This window comes from Bison bison, unplaced genomic scaffold (genome assembly GCF_000754665.1).
Source record: "Bison bison bison isolate TAMUID 2011002044 unplaced genomic scaffold, Bison_UMD1.0 scf7180017864516, whole genome shotgun sequence".
Taxonomy (NCBI): domain Eukaryota; kingdom Metazoa; phylum Chordata; class Mammalia; order Artiodactyla; family Bovidae; genus Bison; species Bison bison.
In genome coordinates this window covers 6,373,522-6,386,178 of record NW_011495069.1, presented here as the reverse complement: position 1 = coordinate 6,386,178, position 12,657 = coordinate 6,373,522, and the positions used below count along the sequence as shown (strand labels likewise).

At 48.0% G+C, this 12,657-nt stretch overlaps 2 protein-coding genes across 2 annotated transcripts in view; both read right to left on the bottom strand.

Moving 5' to 3' along the window:
• Positions 1-2,561, bottom strand: part of LYPLA2 (lysophospholipase II) — a 4,566-nt gene extending 2,005 nt beyond the window's left edge. Inside the window, exons 1-4 of the mRNA XM_010830038.1 lie at positions 2,448-2,561; positions 872-975; positions 591-622; positions 432-497 (exon numbers count right to left, since the gene is read on the bottom strand). Coding sequence (XP_010828340.1) covers positions 432-497; positions 591-622; positions 872-949 — 176 coding nt within the window. The 5' untranslated portion in view covers positions 950-975; positions 2,448-2,561. The remainder of the gene's footprint in view (positions 1-431; positions 498-590; positions 623-871; positions 976-2,447) is intronic.
• Positions 2,562-5,131: 2,570 nt separating this feature from the next.
• PITHD1 (PITH (C-terminal proteasome-interacting domain of thioredoxin-like) domain containing 1) lies at positions 5,132-12,654 on the bottom strand (the record flags this gene model as incomplete). The annotated part of the gene is made up of 6 exons (XM_010830243.1): positions 5,132-6,056; positions 6,820-6,928; positions 7,573-7,677; positions 11,378-11,455; positions 11,827-11,870; positions 12,565-12,654. Coding segments are annotated over 6 exons (528 nt in total), but the record flags the coding sequence as incomplete, so codon positions are not given.
• Between the last annotated feature and the right edge of the window lie 3 nt (positions 12,655-12,657).

The following is a 12,657-nucleotide window of genomic DNA, read 5'->3' as shown; positions in this document are numbered from 1 at the left end:
GCCACAGCAGACAGCCCGGGAGGGGGCAGGGCAGCCCCTGGGGAACCCTCCCAGCGGGCAGGGCCTGTGTTTAAGGTGTTGCCAGGCAACCTGCCACGTGGGGCTGAAAGCTGTGGTTGGGGCATCAGCAGTAGCGATGGAGAAGCAGAGCCCAGCACTCGGTGTGACAGGGTTCCAGCTCAGTGGGTAAGTACTTGGGGAAGGGGGGCAGGGAGATCCTGGTCCTAGGAGTCTCGGGTCTAGGAGGCCCTGGGTTGGGGGCTGGGGCTGGACCCCGTTCCTGGGGGGTTCCACAGGAATGAAGGCTGAAAAGGGCCTTTTGGACCGCTCTGGGCCCCAGGCCCCAGCATGCAGCTGGCAGCAGAGAAGAGGCCTGGGACCACAGGACCACCCCGCTTCCTTCACCCCTCCCATGCTGCGGTGACACTCACGCATGGGGACAGATGTACTTGACGTGAGGGAGCCGGATGGTGGAGAGGGCGTCAGCCCAGCTGTGCCTGTAGGAGGGAAGGGAGAAAAGGCACCGATGTGGAGAGGGAAGGAGGAGGGCGTGGGCCTCCCCAGAAACACCCCCTCCCCAGCTCACTCACCCTGTGTCTCCAAGTCCATGTAAAAAAATAACCTGGAAGAGTTGGAGATGGGGAAGAGGGCAGTCATCATCCTGCCATCGCTCTCACTCTGCCCTCCAACCTCTGGTCACCCCTCCATCACCCACAAGGATCTGGGAGGGGGGGCACTGAGGGAGCAGCCCCCTGTCTCCCCGCTGCAGGGCTACTCCCCTCTCATCACTGCCACCTCCATTCTCCCCACACCCACTCCAGCCAGTTCCCAGGCGGCCTGGGGGCTGCGTGGGGTAGGAGAGGACCCTTACCGCAGCTGTTTCCCGCTCAGCTCCAGACACAGTGGCAGCGTCGGTGAGCAGGGGCACAGACATGGTGTTACCACACATACACTGCAGGGCTCCACGGCTGGGGCCTGTGCAAATGCCGGGCAGTGGTCAAGGGCAAGGCCAGGCAGCAGAGAGCATCCTGACCCAGGAGCAGAAACACAAACCAGGGCCATGAGCCCCTCAAGCGCCCTAGATGCTAGCTCCTGGACACAAAGGAAAGGCAGGCAGAAAAGTCCTGGGGCCAAGCGGGGAGAAAGTGTGCCTTCATTCCAGGGCAGAACAGCAGAGGCAGCCACCCTGGCAGCCCTAGGTCTGGCCCCCCACACAGCCTGAGCTTGGGCTGGAGGTGGGCAGAGGCTGGGCTCAGGAGCCTTGGTGGGAGGGGAGCCAGGGGCTCCCTGCAGCCTTCTCCCCACCCGACAGCCCTCAGCAGGTGACTGCCTCCTCTCCCTACTCTACAGCCATCTCCCTTCTCTAGAGAGCCCTGGATCCCCGTCTCCCAGCCCTACTGGGAAATGAAGGGGAGAAAAATGCCAGGGAAGGAGGCTTCGGGCCCCTACCCTCAACCCCACACACGATTTTGTCCAACCCCCTCCCATCCAGTCCTCCTCAACCATCTGAGAGCCCCTGGGGCTGCCCGTGTCCCCAGGAGGCACACAAACTCTGATCCACCGCCCACCCGCTAAATGACGCCCTCCATGCCCCTCCTGAAAGAGGCTACCTGCTGCTGCCCACCACTCCCAAACAGGTCCCCCCCACCCAGCTCGACCACGCTCCGGGATTCCCAAACACACAAAAGAATGTCAAGCTGGCGGGCTCCTCCCCATCCTTAGCATCCTCCAAACTCCCGCGAAGCTTCTGCTACCGGAGCCTAAGTGCCTACCCTTCCCGCCTGTGTCCACCCCTCCCACCCTACCAAAGGGCTTCCACCTTCCCCCTCGGACCTCCGAGTGCCCCTCTTCACAGGAGGATCCCTCCTCACCTCTGACCCCGGGGTCCCTCTGCCCACACAGGAATTCATCTTTTGCCCCAAGCTGGGATTCCCTTCCTTCCCCCCAACTGAGCAACTTCCAGCCCTCACCCTAGGTCGTTCCTCTCAGAGTGGTGCCTTCCCCCCTCGCAACCCCCGCGACCTGGGGTCTTCCACCCCACTAAAAACTTCCACCCTGATTCAGGGTCTCCCACTCCCCACAGTGGGAACTTCTGTTCTGGCCGAGGGTCGCCCGCCTCACAGTGACATTCTGTATCCTGATACCGGACCCACTTCTGCCCACACAGGGGCGTTCCACTTTTGACCCTGGAGAACACCCCCACCCCGCCCCACAGTGGGATTCTCCAATTTCCGACCCTGAAGCCCCTCTCGGCATACCCAGACCCCACCTTCTTCCCCATCTCTACCCCGAAACTCCCCAAGACCGGCCGGCGCCTCTTCGCACCTCACTCCCCACCCCCATCCCTCACAATTGCGGTTGCCCCTCCTCTCTCGCCAGGACCCTCGTGGTGAAGCCGAGGCCATCCCAGTGCCCTTCCCCCGCCTGCTGGCCCCAGACCAGGGTACCTCCACTCCCTGGGGGGTTTCAAGACCTCTCGGGCGATTTTCTCCTCTTTCTCCGGCACAGACACACACACTCTTCCCCGCCTCGGCCGCCCCCGCCGGAACTTCCGTTCGAGTCCCGGGAACCCTGCCATCGCGCTGCCGGAAGTAGCCTGGCCAGCGCTACGGATCCCGGAAGTGGGCGTCAGGGTTTCTTCGGATGAGGGCTGCCATGTTGGGTACGGTGGGACGACTCCCCGTGATTAGGCCACGGAGTTTCCTCAGGGTCTAGACGACGCACCCGTGATTCCCACTTGCTACCACCACCCATGCGTCGGTCTCCTGAAGGAAACCTTCCTGAAGGAGAGGCATTCTTCCTGAGGCTAGAGGCATTCTCAAGCGTTGTTTCCCGCCTTCCCATCCATTATGGTCTTGGGGTACGCACCACTGGTCCTATTCCAGGATCATGGAGTCATACACTCCAGCTGACAAGACCCTTTGAGACTGTCTGGTCTTCCGGTCTTACTTTTAAAGATAAGGAAACAGGCTCAGGGGAGGGAAGTAAACAGCAATCTCAGGATTACTCTAATGCTGCCTCTGCACCTGCTTCCTGAGCTATAAAACGGCGGTAATAACCACCCTGCTTGCTTCACAGCTTTGCTAAGGCTCAAATGAGGTCGTGTGGAAATGCTTTATAGTGTAAAATCACAGTGTGAGGACTTAATGACTCTAAAAAGGACCCTGTGAAAAGAAGGAACACTGGCATCAGCAGTGTCCCGGGCAACTGGTGAGGAATCGGAAGTGTTATCTTAGCTCTGTCCTCGGCAAGCTATGGCATGCAGACGGTGCACAAAATACTACCATCGGGAGGCTCCAGTTGTTAACAAAAAGGGTTTCAGTTAGGGACCGCTGAGGTCGCTCTTTGCTCCTTGTTGCACCGGTAAAATGCAGCGGGACTCAGGGCCCACATAAAGGCTGGAAGGGGTGGGAAGCTGAGTTGGAGGACCACGTCCCTGACAGCCTGTGGACATCCGCACACAGGAAATGAGTCAGCCCTCAGCAGCTCAGGACTCACTTGCCCAGTGTAACCTATGCTGATTTTTCTTTGAACTGAAAGAAAATAGTATCTGAAAGCTCAGCAAAGCACTTTTTCCCAAGATGGGCTTTGGTTTTAAGCGCTCAGCAGGTCAGAGGTGGCCCTGAACAGGAAAACTTTTGGTCCAGAGGTCCACAGCAGACCAAGGACCCAGGACTGGAAGGGGAATGAGTGGATGAAGACAACACACCTGCCCCTCTCCCAGACTCCTGGCTGGGTCTGCTTGTGGAAAAATAAGCAATTCCTCCTGCACCCCAATCACTTCAGACACTGTGGCAACTGGAGCAAACTCTTCAAGTCAGTTCAGTTCAGTCTCTCAGTCGTGTCAGACTCTTTGCGACCCCATGAATCGCAGCACACCAGGCCTCCCTGTCCATCACCAACTCCTGGAGTTCACTCAGACTCAGTCCAACAAGTCAGTGATGCCATCCAGCCATCTCATCCTCTGTCGTCCCCTTCTCCTCCTGACCCCAATCCTTCCCAGCATCAGAGTCTTTTCCAATGAGTCAACTCTTCGCATGAGGTGGCCAAAGTACTGGAGTTTCAGCTTTAGCATCATTCCTTCCAAAAAAAATCCCAGGGCTGATCTCCTTTAGAATGGACTGGTTGGATCTCCTTGCAGTCCAAGGGACTCTCAAGAGTCTTCTCCAACACCACAGTTCAAAAGCATCAATTCTTCGGCGCTCAGCCTTCTTCACAGTCCAACTCCCACATCTATACATGATCACTGGAAAAACCACAGCCTTGACTCTTCAAAGGGAAGCTCAAATTCAGAGGCCTTGCCCCAGAGGCTACCTATGACCAGTGCTTTAATAAGTGGGATTAATGAAGGGCTAGTCTGCTCTAACGTTTCTATCTTTATTTTCCCCCATTCCAAATTAAAGTCATTCTTTTTTATCTCCAAATGACCCAAGTGACATAGAGAGCCTGTGGTAGAGTGAGTACTATCCTTAGTGCATCAAGAATAATGTTTGCATTCTGGTTGATTTCAGACTGCATATTTAGAAATTCTGAGGATTGACAGGCGTGGTGGTGGCAGACTTTCCCCAGGACAGGCTGGAGAAACAGGCTAACAACTGTGTGGGCTGATTCAGAGGAATTGTCTCAAAAGGATCAAATTCAACACTAATTCCCATTATCAAGTGTTTCTATTTTCTGCAAGGGAGAAAATACCATTTCAAATCTCTTTTAAGATACTTAAGTCCAACTGGTGTACTGACTTTCAAAACTTAAGTCCAAAGTCTTGGGTCTACCTTCAGACTGTATCTGCTGCTCACTGAATTTCCTCAGTTTCTTCTGATGAACTCGAGAATCTGTTCTCCCTTATTTTTGTAAACTTCACCCCACAAGTTACTTCCTTACATGAGCAAGGAAATGTAAGGGTTTTAACCTCAGCTTCTTTACAAAATGTGGGTTAGTGGGTGTAGGAGTGTTTTTACCCTACTATACAGAATGCGGCCTGACCTTTCCTAGAGACACTAATCTGGTGTTGATACAATTGTGGCACTTATGATCTACCTAGTCCAAAATAACAAAGAGATTTCAAAATTTCATACAGTTCTCAACAAAGGCTTCATAATTACTACTAAGATCACAAAAGAATATACAAACATTAAGTCTGGCAAGGATTTATTAGGAAGCTTATTAGTCACAGTGAATAAAAAGCCATAAACAGAAGAACTGAGATCTCCAAATTCTGCCATTGGGCTTACAACACTAGTTAAAAGCTGATAAACATTAAGGATGTCCCAAAGAGAAGCACATCAAAGTCCCAATCTTACCCTGACCAGGATACCCACACAGAAACAATGCTCTCCTCAGACTGCTTACCTGGGCAACAGGAAAAAAAGACCCTCCCAAGCTATTAAGCAACATCAGATTTCTGCTCTTCAAGCTATAATACGGGACACTGGTGCATGACAGACAACTCCAAGCTGGGCAACTTGACAAGAATGTTGAAAGATGACAGGGAGAAGGAGCAAGCAAGGACAAGTATTTCTAGCTGGAGACCCTCCTGATGGTTAATACAAACACAATGCTTAGGCTTCAGAAAGTTTACTGCAGCCCAGGAATAGTTTCCATTTTAAAAACAAGTCACACAATAATCCTGCCACAAAGCAACAAGACACTTGGGATCCCATGGCCACATAAACTGGGAAGGCAGGCATTATCCACGGCCGCCAGGTACTGACCAGCCCAAGACCCAATTTCTAGGGGCCCTAGAGAACCACGATTGTTCCTTGGCACCCACACAACCCTTCCTGGGGGTGCGGTGTCTTCCATAGGCCAGGTTTCTGCAGCAAGCCCCAGAGACAAAGCTTGGTAGAGGCTGTGGCAGCCAACTCTCTTTGGAGCCCCATCTCTCTTTGTCCTTCCCAACAGGATGTCATACTTCTTCACCAACACAACACCTCTGTGGGAGTCGTGGCCAGCCCTTAGGAAATAAAGTGTGTCTGTGGGGTAACCTGATGGACCTTGTGGTCAGCTGGGTTGGCTGATGCTTCATAATTGCAGATGGTCACCTCATGTCGGCGAAGCTGCAAGAAAATTAAGAGGCTGGGTCAGCTGGCCACTTCCCAGACCATACACTGGAGTAGTCCTTATTCAGGTTCATTTCTAGACATCATCCTCTAATTTCATCCCCGTTCTGATGTTTTTTATCCTGAGAACTCTGCACTGTGTGCTCAGCTGCGTCTGACTCTTTGAGACCCTATGGACTGCATCATCCCACCAGGCTCCTCTGTCCATGGGATTTCCCAGGCAGAATACTGGAGTGGGTTGCCATTTCCTCCTCCAGGGGATCTTCCCGACTCAAGGACTGAACTCACGTCTCCTGAAGCTCCTACATTGGCAGGTGGATTCTTTACCACTGAGTCACCTGGGAAGCCCGTGAGAAGCCTGGATAAGATCAAATCACTGATTCACCCTGTAACTTAGAAGATTCATTTCTCCACTATAATGGAGGCACCATGAGAAGAAGAACGTGTCTATCTTGTTTATCGCCCTATCTCTGTTGCCTGGAACAAGAAAAGTTATTAACAATGTTAAATCAAGGAAAGAATTTTAAGGTGAAAAACCAAATTGATATCAACTGTTTTATTTCAACTCCCTTAAAATTCCTATAGCCTGTCAAATGAGATAGTTTACAGTGATGAAACCATGAAATATTATAGACTCAAAAAAATCAATGTCTCACTTGCTCTTTTTCCTTTCCTTCAAGCTCCTACTAACACAGCCTATAGCTACAAACACATATGTGCACATCATGGAAGGGCAAGAACATTTCCAACCCCATCTTACCTCAGTCCATTCTCCTCTCAGGCCAATATAAAAGACCTTTGTGGTATCGGCTCCAAAGTTTTTTGAAATATGAATTGAGAGATGATAGACATTTGAAAAACGAGAAATTCTAGAGGATGAAGGAGTAGAGAGAGAAGACAACAATTAGAGGTCAGTGAGCCTGCTCACCACCATGTTAAAAATGTCAATTCCAGCTCCATCTTGTGGTAAAACCCAGGCAAATGTCAGAGAATAATCTTGGGGTCTTACGTCTCATTCTTCTCCTCTGGACAAGCAATTAATACAGTGAACATTTACTGAAATCGGCCAGATCTTGTCCAAGGCAATAGGGACGAAAAATAATCAATACTGCCCCCACTGTGCAGTTACACAGGGATTTGAAAGCAAGCTCAAAAAAGAAATCAGTGAAGAGATATGTGGTCATATGTAACTTGGCTGCTGTAAGCCCACTATGCAAAGAGCAATTCTGAAAACATTTTTCCTAAGACCACCCTAGGAGCTCATTCAGATCTGTCAATTGATTCCAGGTTAACAAGTCTGTGGCTTGCACTGAAACTCTGCCAAAATTTGACCAAGCCTAGGATCAGGACTCTCCACCATTTTAACTTGTTTCTGATGCTAAGACAGCAGAAGACCAGCCAAAACCAAATCGCAAGCCCAGTAAGCACTAATGCACCGATGCTCCCTGCAAACAAGGGAGTGCCTGCTATTCTCAGGAGAAGCCAGAGGGTGGAAAAGAGGCCCAGTGCTTACTTTGTAGCATACTCTAATTCCCCTGTAAGATCCCGGTTCAGACTAAAGGTCTGATCTGGCTCCCTGTCTGTATCATCAAAGGACATCTGTGGAATGTTCTTGTACCTGAGAAAGGAAAGGGGAGAAAAATCAAGAAATATGCATTATCACATTTTTCAGGTTCTCAAAACTTCCTACTGACTTCCCTCAGTTCTATCAAAAGGAGATAAAATTTTAGAAATGACATTTTACTGGCATTTATACACAAATATCTTTAACCCAGCAAGAAAAGAGCTGAGAACTGCAACACAAGCCAATAACATCTTTGAGTGGGTTAAGATCACATGAGAAGCAAAACACAAAGAGACAGCTCAAACTGGTCACAGGCAGCAAATGCATGGAGAAAATAAGCAACTCAGCACATTCGGACCAAGCTGAGGATGTTAAATAAAACAGCTTACTCATGGGGAAAAAAATACTTTGGCAGAAACATATTAAACACAGTTAAGAGATAAGATCAGGTAACCCAACATTCAGTCTTTCCTCTCTGTCCAAAATTATCCTATATACCGAGTCACCTTACAATTCTTAAAAAAAAAAATACAACCAGGGGATTTCCATTCTGAAAAGGGTATAAAAGGCCATCAACTCACAAGGGGCTTTGGAAAGCAAGTAAAACTGCTAATGAGGAAAAAAATTTTTTTTCAAAGACATATCTAAGGAAGACCAGTCTCCTCTGTAACTCACAAATTCTAAAAGACTGAGCCATACACCTCAATCTCTAGAGTGACCACACCCACATGGGATGGGTCTAGATATCAGCTACAGCAAAATGCATGCAATATAAGAAAGCAAATGTTTGCTTCAAAGTGTTTCTAAGAATGATGCACAGCATAGTACTACTACCAACAGTAAGCATTTATGAGCAGCATTATGGGAGGCAGTGCTCTGAAGCCAGACTTCCCAAGTTTAAAGCCTGAGTCACTGACCAGCTGTGTAATTTTGGGCAAGTGATTTAACCTCTCTCTTAGTTCCTCATCTGTAAAATGGGATTAGTGATAGTGCATATCCCATACAGCTGATGTGGATGTTAAACTGAACCAGTTTTAAGAGACACGTTAAAAATTTCTACTACTGAAAATTTCAAACATACACAAAAATAGAGAGAAAAATATAATGAACCTTCATATACTTATTACTAAGTTTCAATAACCAACATTAAGCCAATTTTGCCTATCGCCCCCATTTTGTGTGTGCTTGATCCTTTTTTGAGGGGAGGAGTAAACTGTCAAATGATTGTTTTTTGGTGGGGCTTTTTTGTTATTGTTTTTTCCAACTTATTTATTTTTGGCTTCACTAAGTGGCACGAGGGAATCTTAGTTCCCTGACCAGGGATCAAACCCATGTCCCATGCAGTGGAAGTACCGATTCTTAACCACTGGACCACCAAGAAAATCCCTATGCTTGATATTTTAAAGCAATCCCAAACATATCATTTCGCTCATAAGTATTTTTGTATATATCTTTATAGAGTAAGGACTTCTTAAAAAACCTATGATCATTTCAGTTCAGTTCAGTCGCTCAGTCGTGTCCGACTCTTTGCGACCCCATGAATCGCAGCACACCAGGCCTCCCTGTCCATCACCAACTCCCGGAGTTCACTCAGACTCACGTCCATTGAGTCGGTGATGCCATCCAGCCATCTCATCCTCTGTCGTCCCCTTCTCCTCCTGCCCCCAATCCCTCCCAGCATCAGAGTCTTTTCCAATGAGTCAACTCTTCGCATGAGATGGCCAAAGTACTGGAGTTTCAGCTTCAGCATCATTCCTACCAAAGAACACCCAGGACTGATCTCCTTTAGAATGGACTGGTTGGATCTCCTTGCAGTCCAAGGGACTCTCGAGAGTCTTCTCCAACACCACAGTTCAAAAGCATCAATTCTCTGGCGCTCAGCTTTCTTCACATCCAACTCTCACATCCATACATGACTACTGGAAAAACCACAGCCTTGACTAGACGGATCTTTTTTTGGCAAAGTAATGTCTCTGCTTTTTAATATGCTATCTAGGTCGGTCATAACTTTCCTTCCAGGAGTAAGCGTCTTTTAATTTCATGGCTGCAATCACCATCTGCAGTGATTACTATTTTACAATTAACAGTTTAACAATTAGCAATAATTCTTTAATATATCTAACAACTAGTCTGTGTTCAAATTTCACTGATTTAAGTCTGAATTTAACTTTTCTAGATGTGTCAATGACATGTCATAGTTGAACAGATGCTATGTATTTCTTTATCATTGGTTCACAAAATAATGGTGCATTTTATAATCAATGATATCTTAGATTTAATAAAGTACAAAGTGCTTAGAATGGAGGGCTATGTAAGTATTTGCACCTGGGGTGCAAGACTGGGGACATACTAGGGAATTCCCTGGTGGTCCAGTGGTTAGGATTCTGCGCTTTCACTGCCAAAGGCCTGGGTTCAATCCCAGATCTGGGAACTAAGATCCCATAAGCTGTGCGATGGAGCCCCCAAAATACCCCCCAACATACACCAGAAACAAAACTGGGCACATACTACCTTCCAGATTTCTTCTAAGCTCTTCATATGTTACAGCTCATTTCTCTCCACAATCTTAAGAGGTTCCAACTATTATCACCATTTTACATGTGAAAAAATGGAGATATAGAAAAGTATACTGCCCAAAGACATGCAGCTAGCAAGTGGCACAGCCAGAATCTGAACTCCAGTTTATCCCAGAGCCCACTCTTAACCAGAATGCAGCACAGATGTCTAGTCTTGTCCAGCCAATCCATCTCCCAAGTAAATGAGTCTCAAAAAGCATCAACTCAAATCCACTTCATTTCCTTAAAATCATTAAATATGTGGGTTTGCTTTCCAATTCATGTTTCTAACATTCAAAAATAAGGTCCAGTTCTTAAATCTTTCACTTAAATTGATCGATTTTTCAGAAGAACTTCTTATGTAAAGTTCTTCTGATTTCTGTTTCTCCAGCACAAGTGGTGTCCCCCTTCTTCTAGAAAGGCTGCACTGAAATAAGGCAGCTTGTCAGAAAGGGAGCACTAGCTCTGGTATCAACTGATTCAGTGTTATAACGAGGTACATGTGTGTGTATACTTCATTTGCTCAGTCCTGTCCGACTCTTTGTGACACCATGGACTGTATCCCACCAGGCTCCTCTGTCGATGGAATTTTCCAATCAAGAATCTGGAGTGGGTTGCCATTTGCTACTCTAGGGGGATCCTCCCAACCCAGGGATTAAACCAATGCGTCTGCTGCACTGGCAGGCAGATTCTTTACCACTATGCCACGTGGGAAGCTGCTACAAGAGTTATATTGAACTTTGCTAACTAAAGGCCACGCAAACTCAGCTGGAGTTATTCCATCTCAACAAAACACACAGAAAGATTGTAATTGTCTAAAACAGTAAGGGAAAACGTTGAGGCTAACCCCAAGAGTAGAGTCCTTAAAAATAATTTGAGATCTGCAGCTGGGTTATTAAGAAAATTGCAAAGTCATCAACAGTTGGCATTTAGAGGATGCTCTCTGAATGAATGGTGCCACAAGTACTTTGAAAAGAGACAAGCTGCTGGTCCAAAAGATACCTAATCTAAAAATGTCGTTAATTCAGAAAGAGATTAGTGTATTCTGATGCAGAACAAATATATGACTTTTTTTTTAAGAGGAGGGGATATTTAACCCAGTAAAAAGAAAAAATTTTGCCAATCTGGAATAAAGCACTGTCAGAGACCAGAGAAAAAGGGACAGAAGCTTCTTGAGGGCCAAGACCCTTGCCACTTACAGTCTCATCTCAGAGGGGTGTGAGTCATCATCTTCTCCCATTATAATAATGCCTTTTAGCTTGACATTGCCTGTAAATCTGCCAGAATGCAAAAACAGAGGGTTGTCAACCTGGGTTAGAGTCTCTGCTGAGCTGCGTGACCCTGGGCAAGACCCTTCCCCTTTCTGGGCTTCAGTTTACTCCCCTGTCAGACTTGTACTAAATAACTTCTAAGATCCTGTCTGCCTCTGGCATTCTGCCGTTACCTTAACCTCTCAGTTATGTTTTAACAAATGTCTTTTTTTGCACCAGGAAAAGTTTTGATCCTTTCCTACTCACACACCCACCTCAGTAACTTAGCCCATTTCTAGAAACAGATGTGTGCTCTCGATATAACTACTGAATGAATCCTGATAAGGCAACTGGGTTCAGCCTATATAGCCTGAGGCAAGCACCAAGGAAATACTTACGGAATATTAAACAGAAGCTCTTCATCTGCATCACTTTCAACAAACTGGAGGGGAGAGGAGAAAGCAACAAATATTTGCTGAGCACCCACAATTTCAGGCATTTTCCACCCTGTTTTACAACTGGCATGCAATGCAAATAGTCAACCTCCCTCTGTTCTCCAGCACATACTAAATTCCAGGGCCGACTAGTCTCCTGAAATTGTGTGCAAAGATCTGTACCTCTGCGGTCAACAACTTTCAAATGGCTCTGCAACCCCACAATGTTACCATTATTACATTATTACATATTATTACATTATTACCATTATTACAATGTTACCATGCTCTAGATAGGATCACGTGCTTCATCTCCCAAAGACTGGTCTTTGGTCTTCATCAGGTGGTTAAGTTGATCAGGCAGCCATCGGGACCAGTGGTCAAACGATAAGGAACACGTCCTCGTGGACATGCTCCCTCACTAACCCCTCCCTAATCCCTGGAACTGCACGCTGGCCGTGTAAAAGCAAAGTGCCCCTTCCCGTCTCTGGTCCTCAGTTCCCCGACCTGCAAGATGGGGAGATTCAACCCTATTCCCCTCTCAAAGGGCTGGAAGGAGACTGGCATGGGAAAGCGCCTGGCAATCGGGCCGCGGTTATTTTTAACTTCAGGAACTAGGCTGACAGAGCAGCCGGGTGGCCTGAGGCCCCGCGCAGGTCTCTGCCTCGCCTCGGCCGCCCGCCCAGGCCCCCGAAGGCCCACCTTAGAACGGTCCGTCCGCTCCTCCCACGGCTTGAAGACGCCGCGGCCGCTGCCCTCGCGGCTCTCGTTGAGGCACTGCAGCCGCTCCAAGTC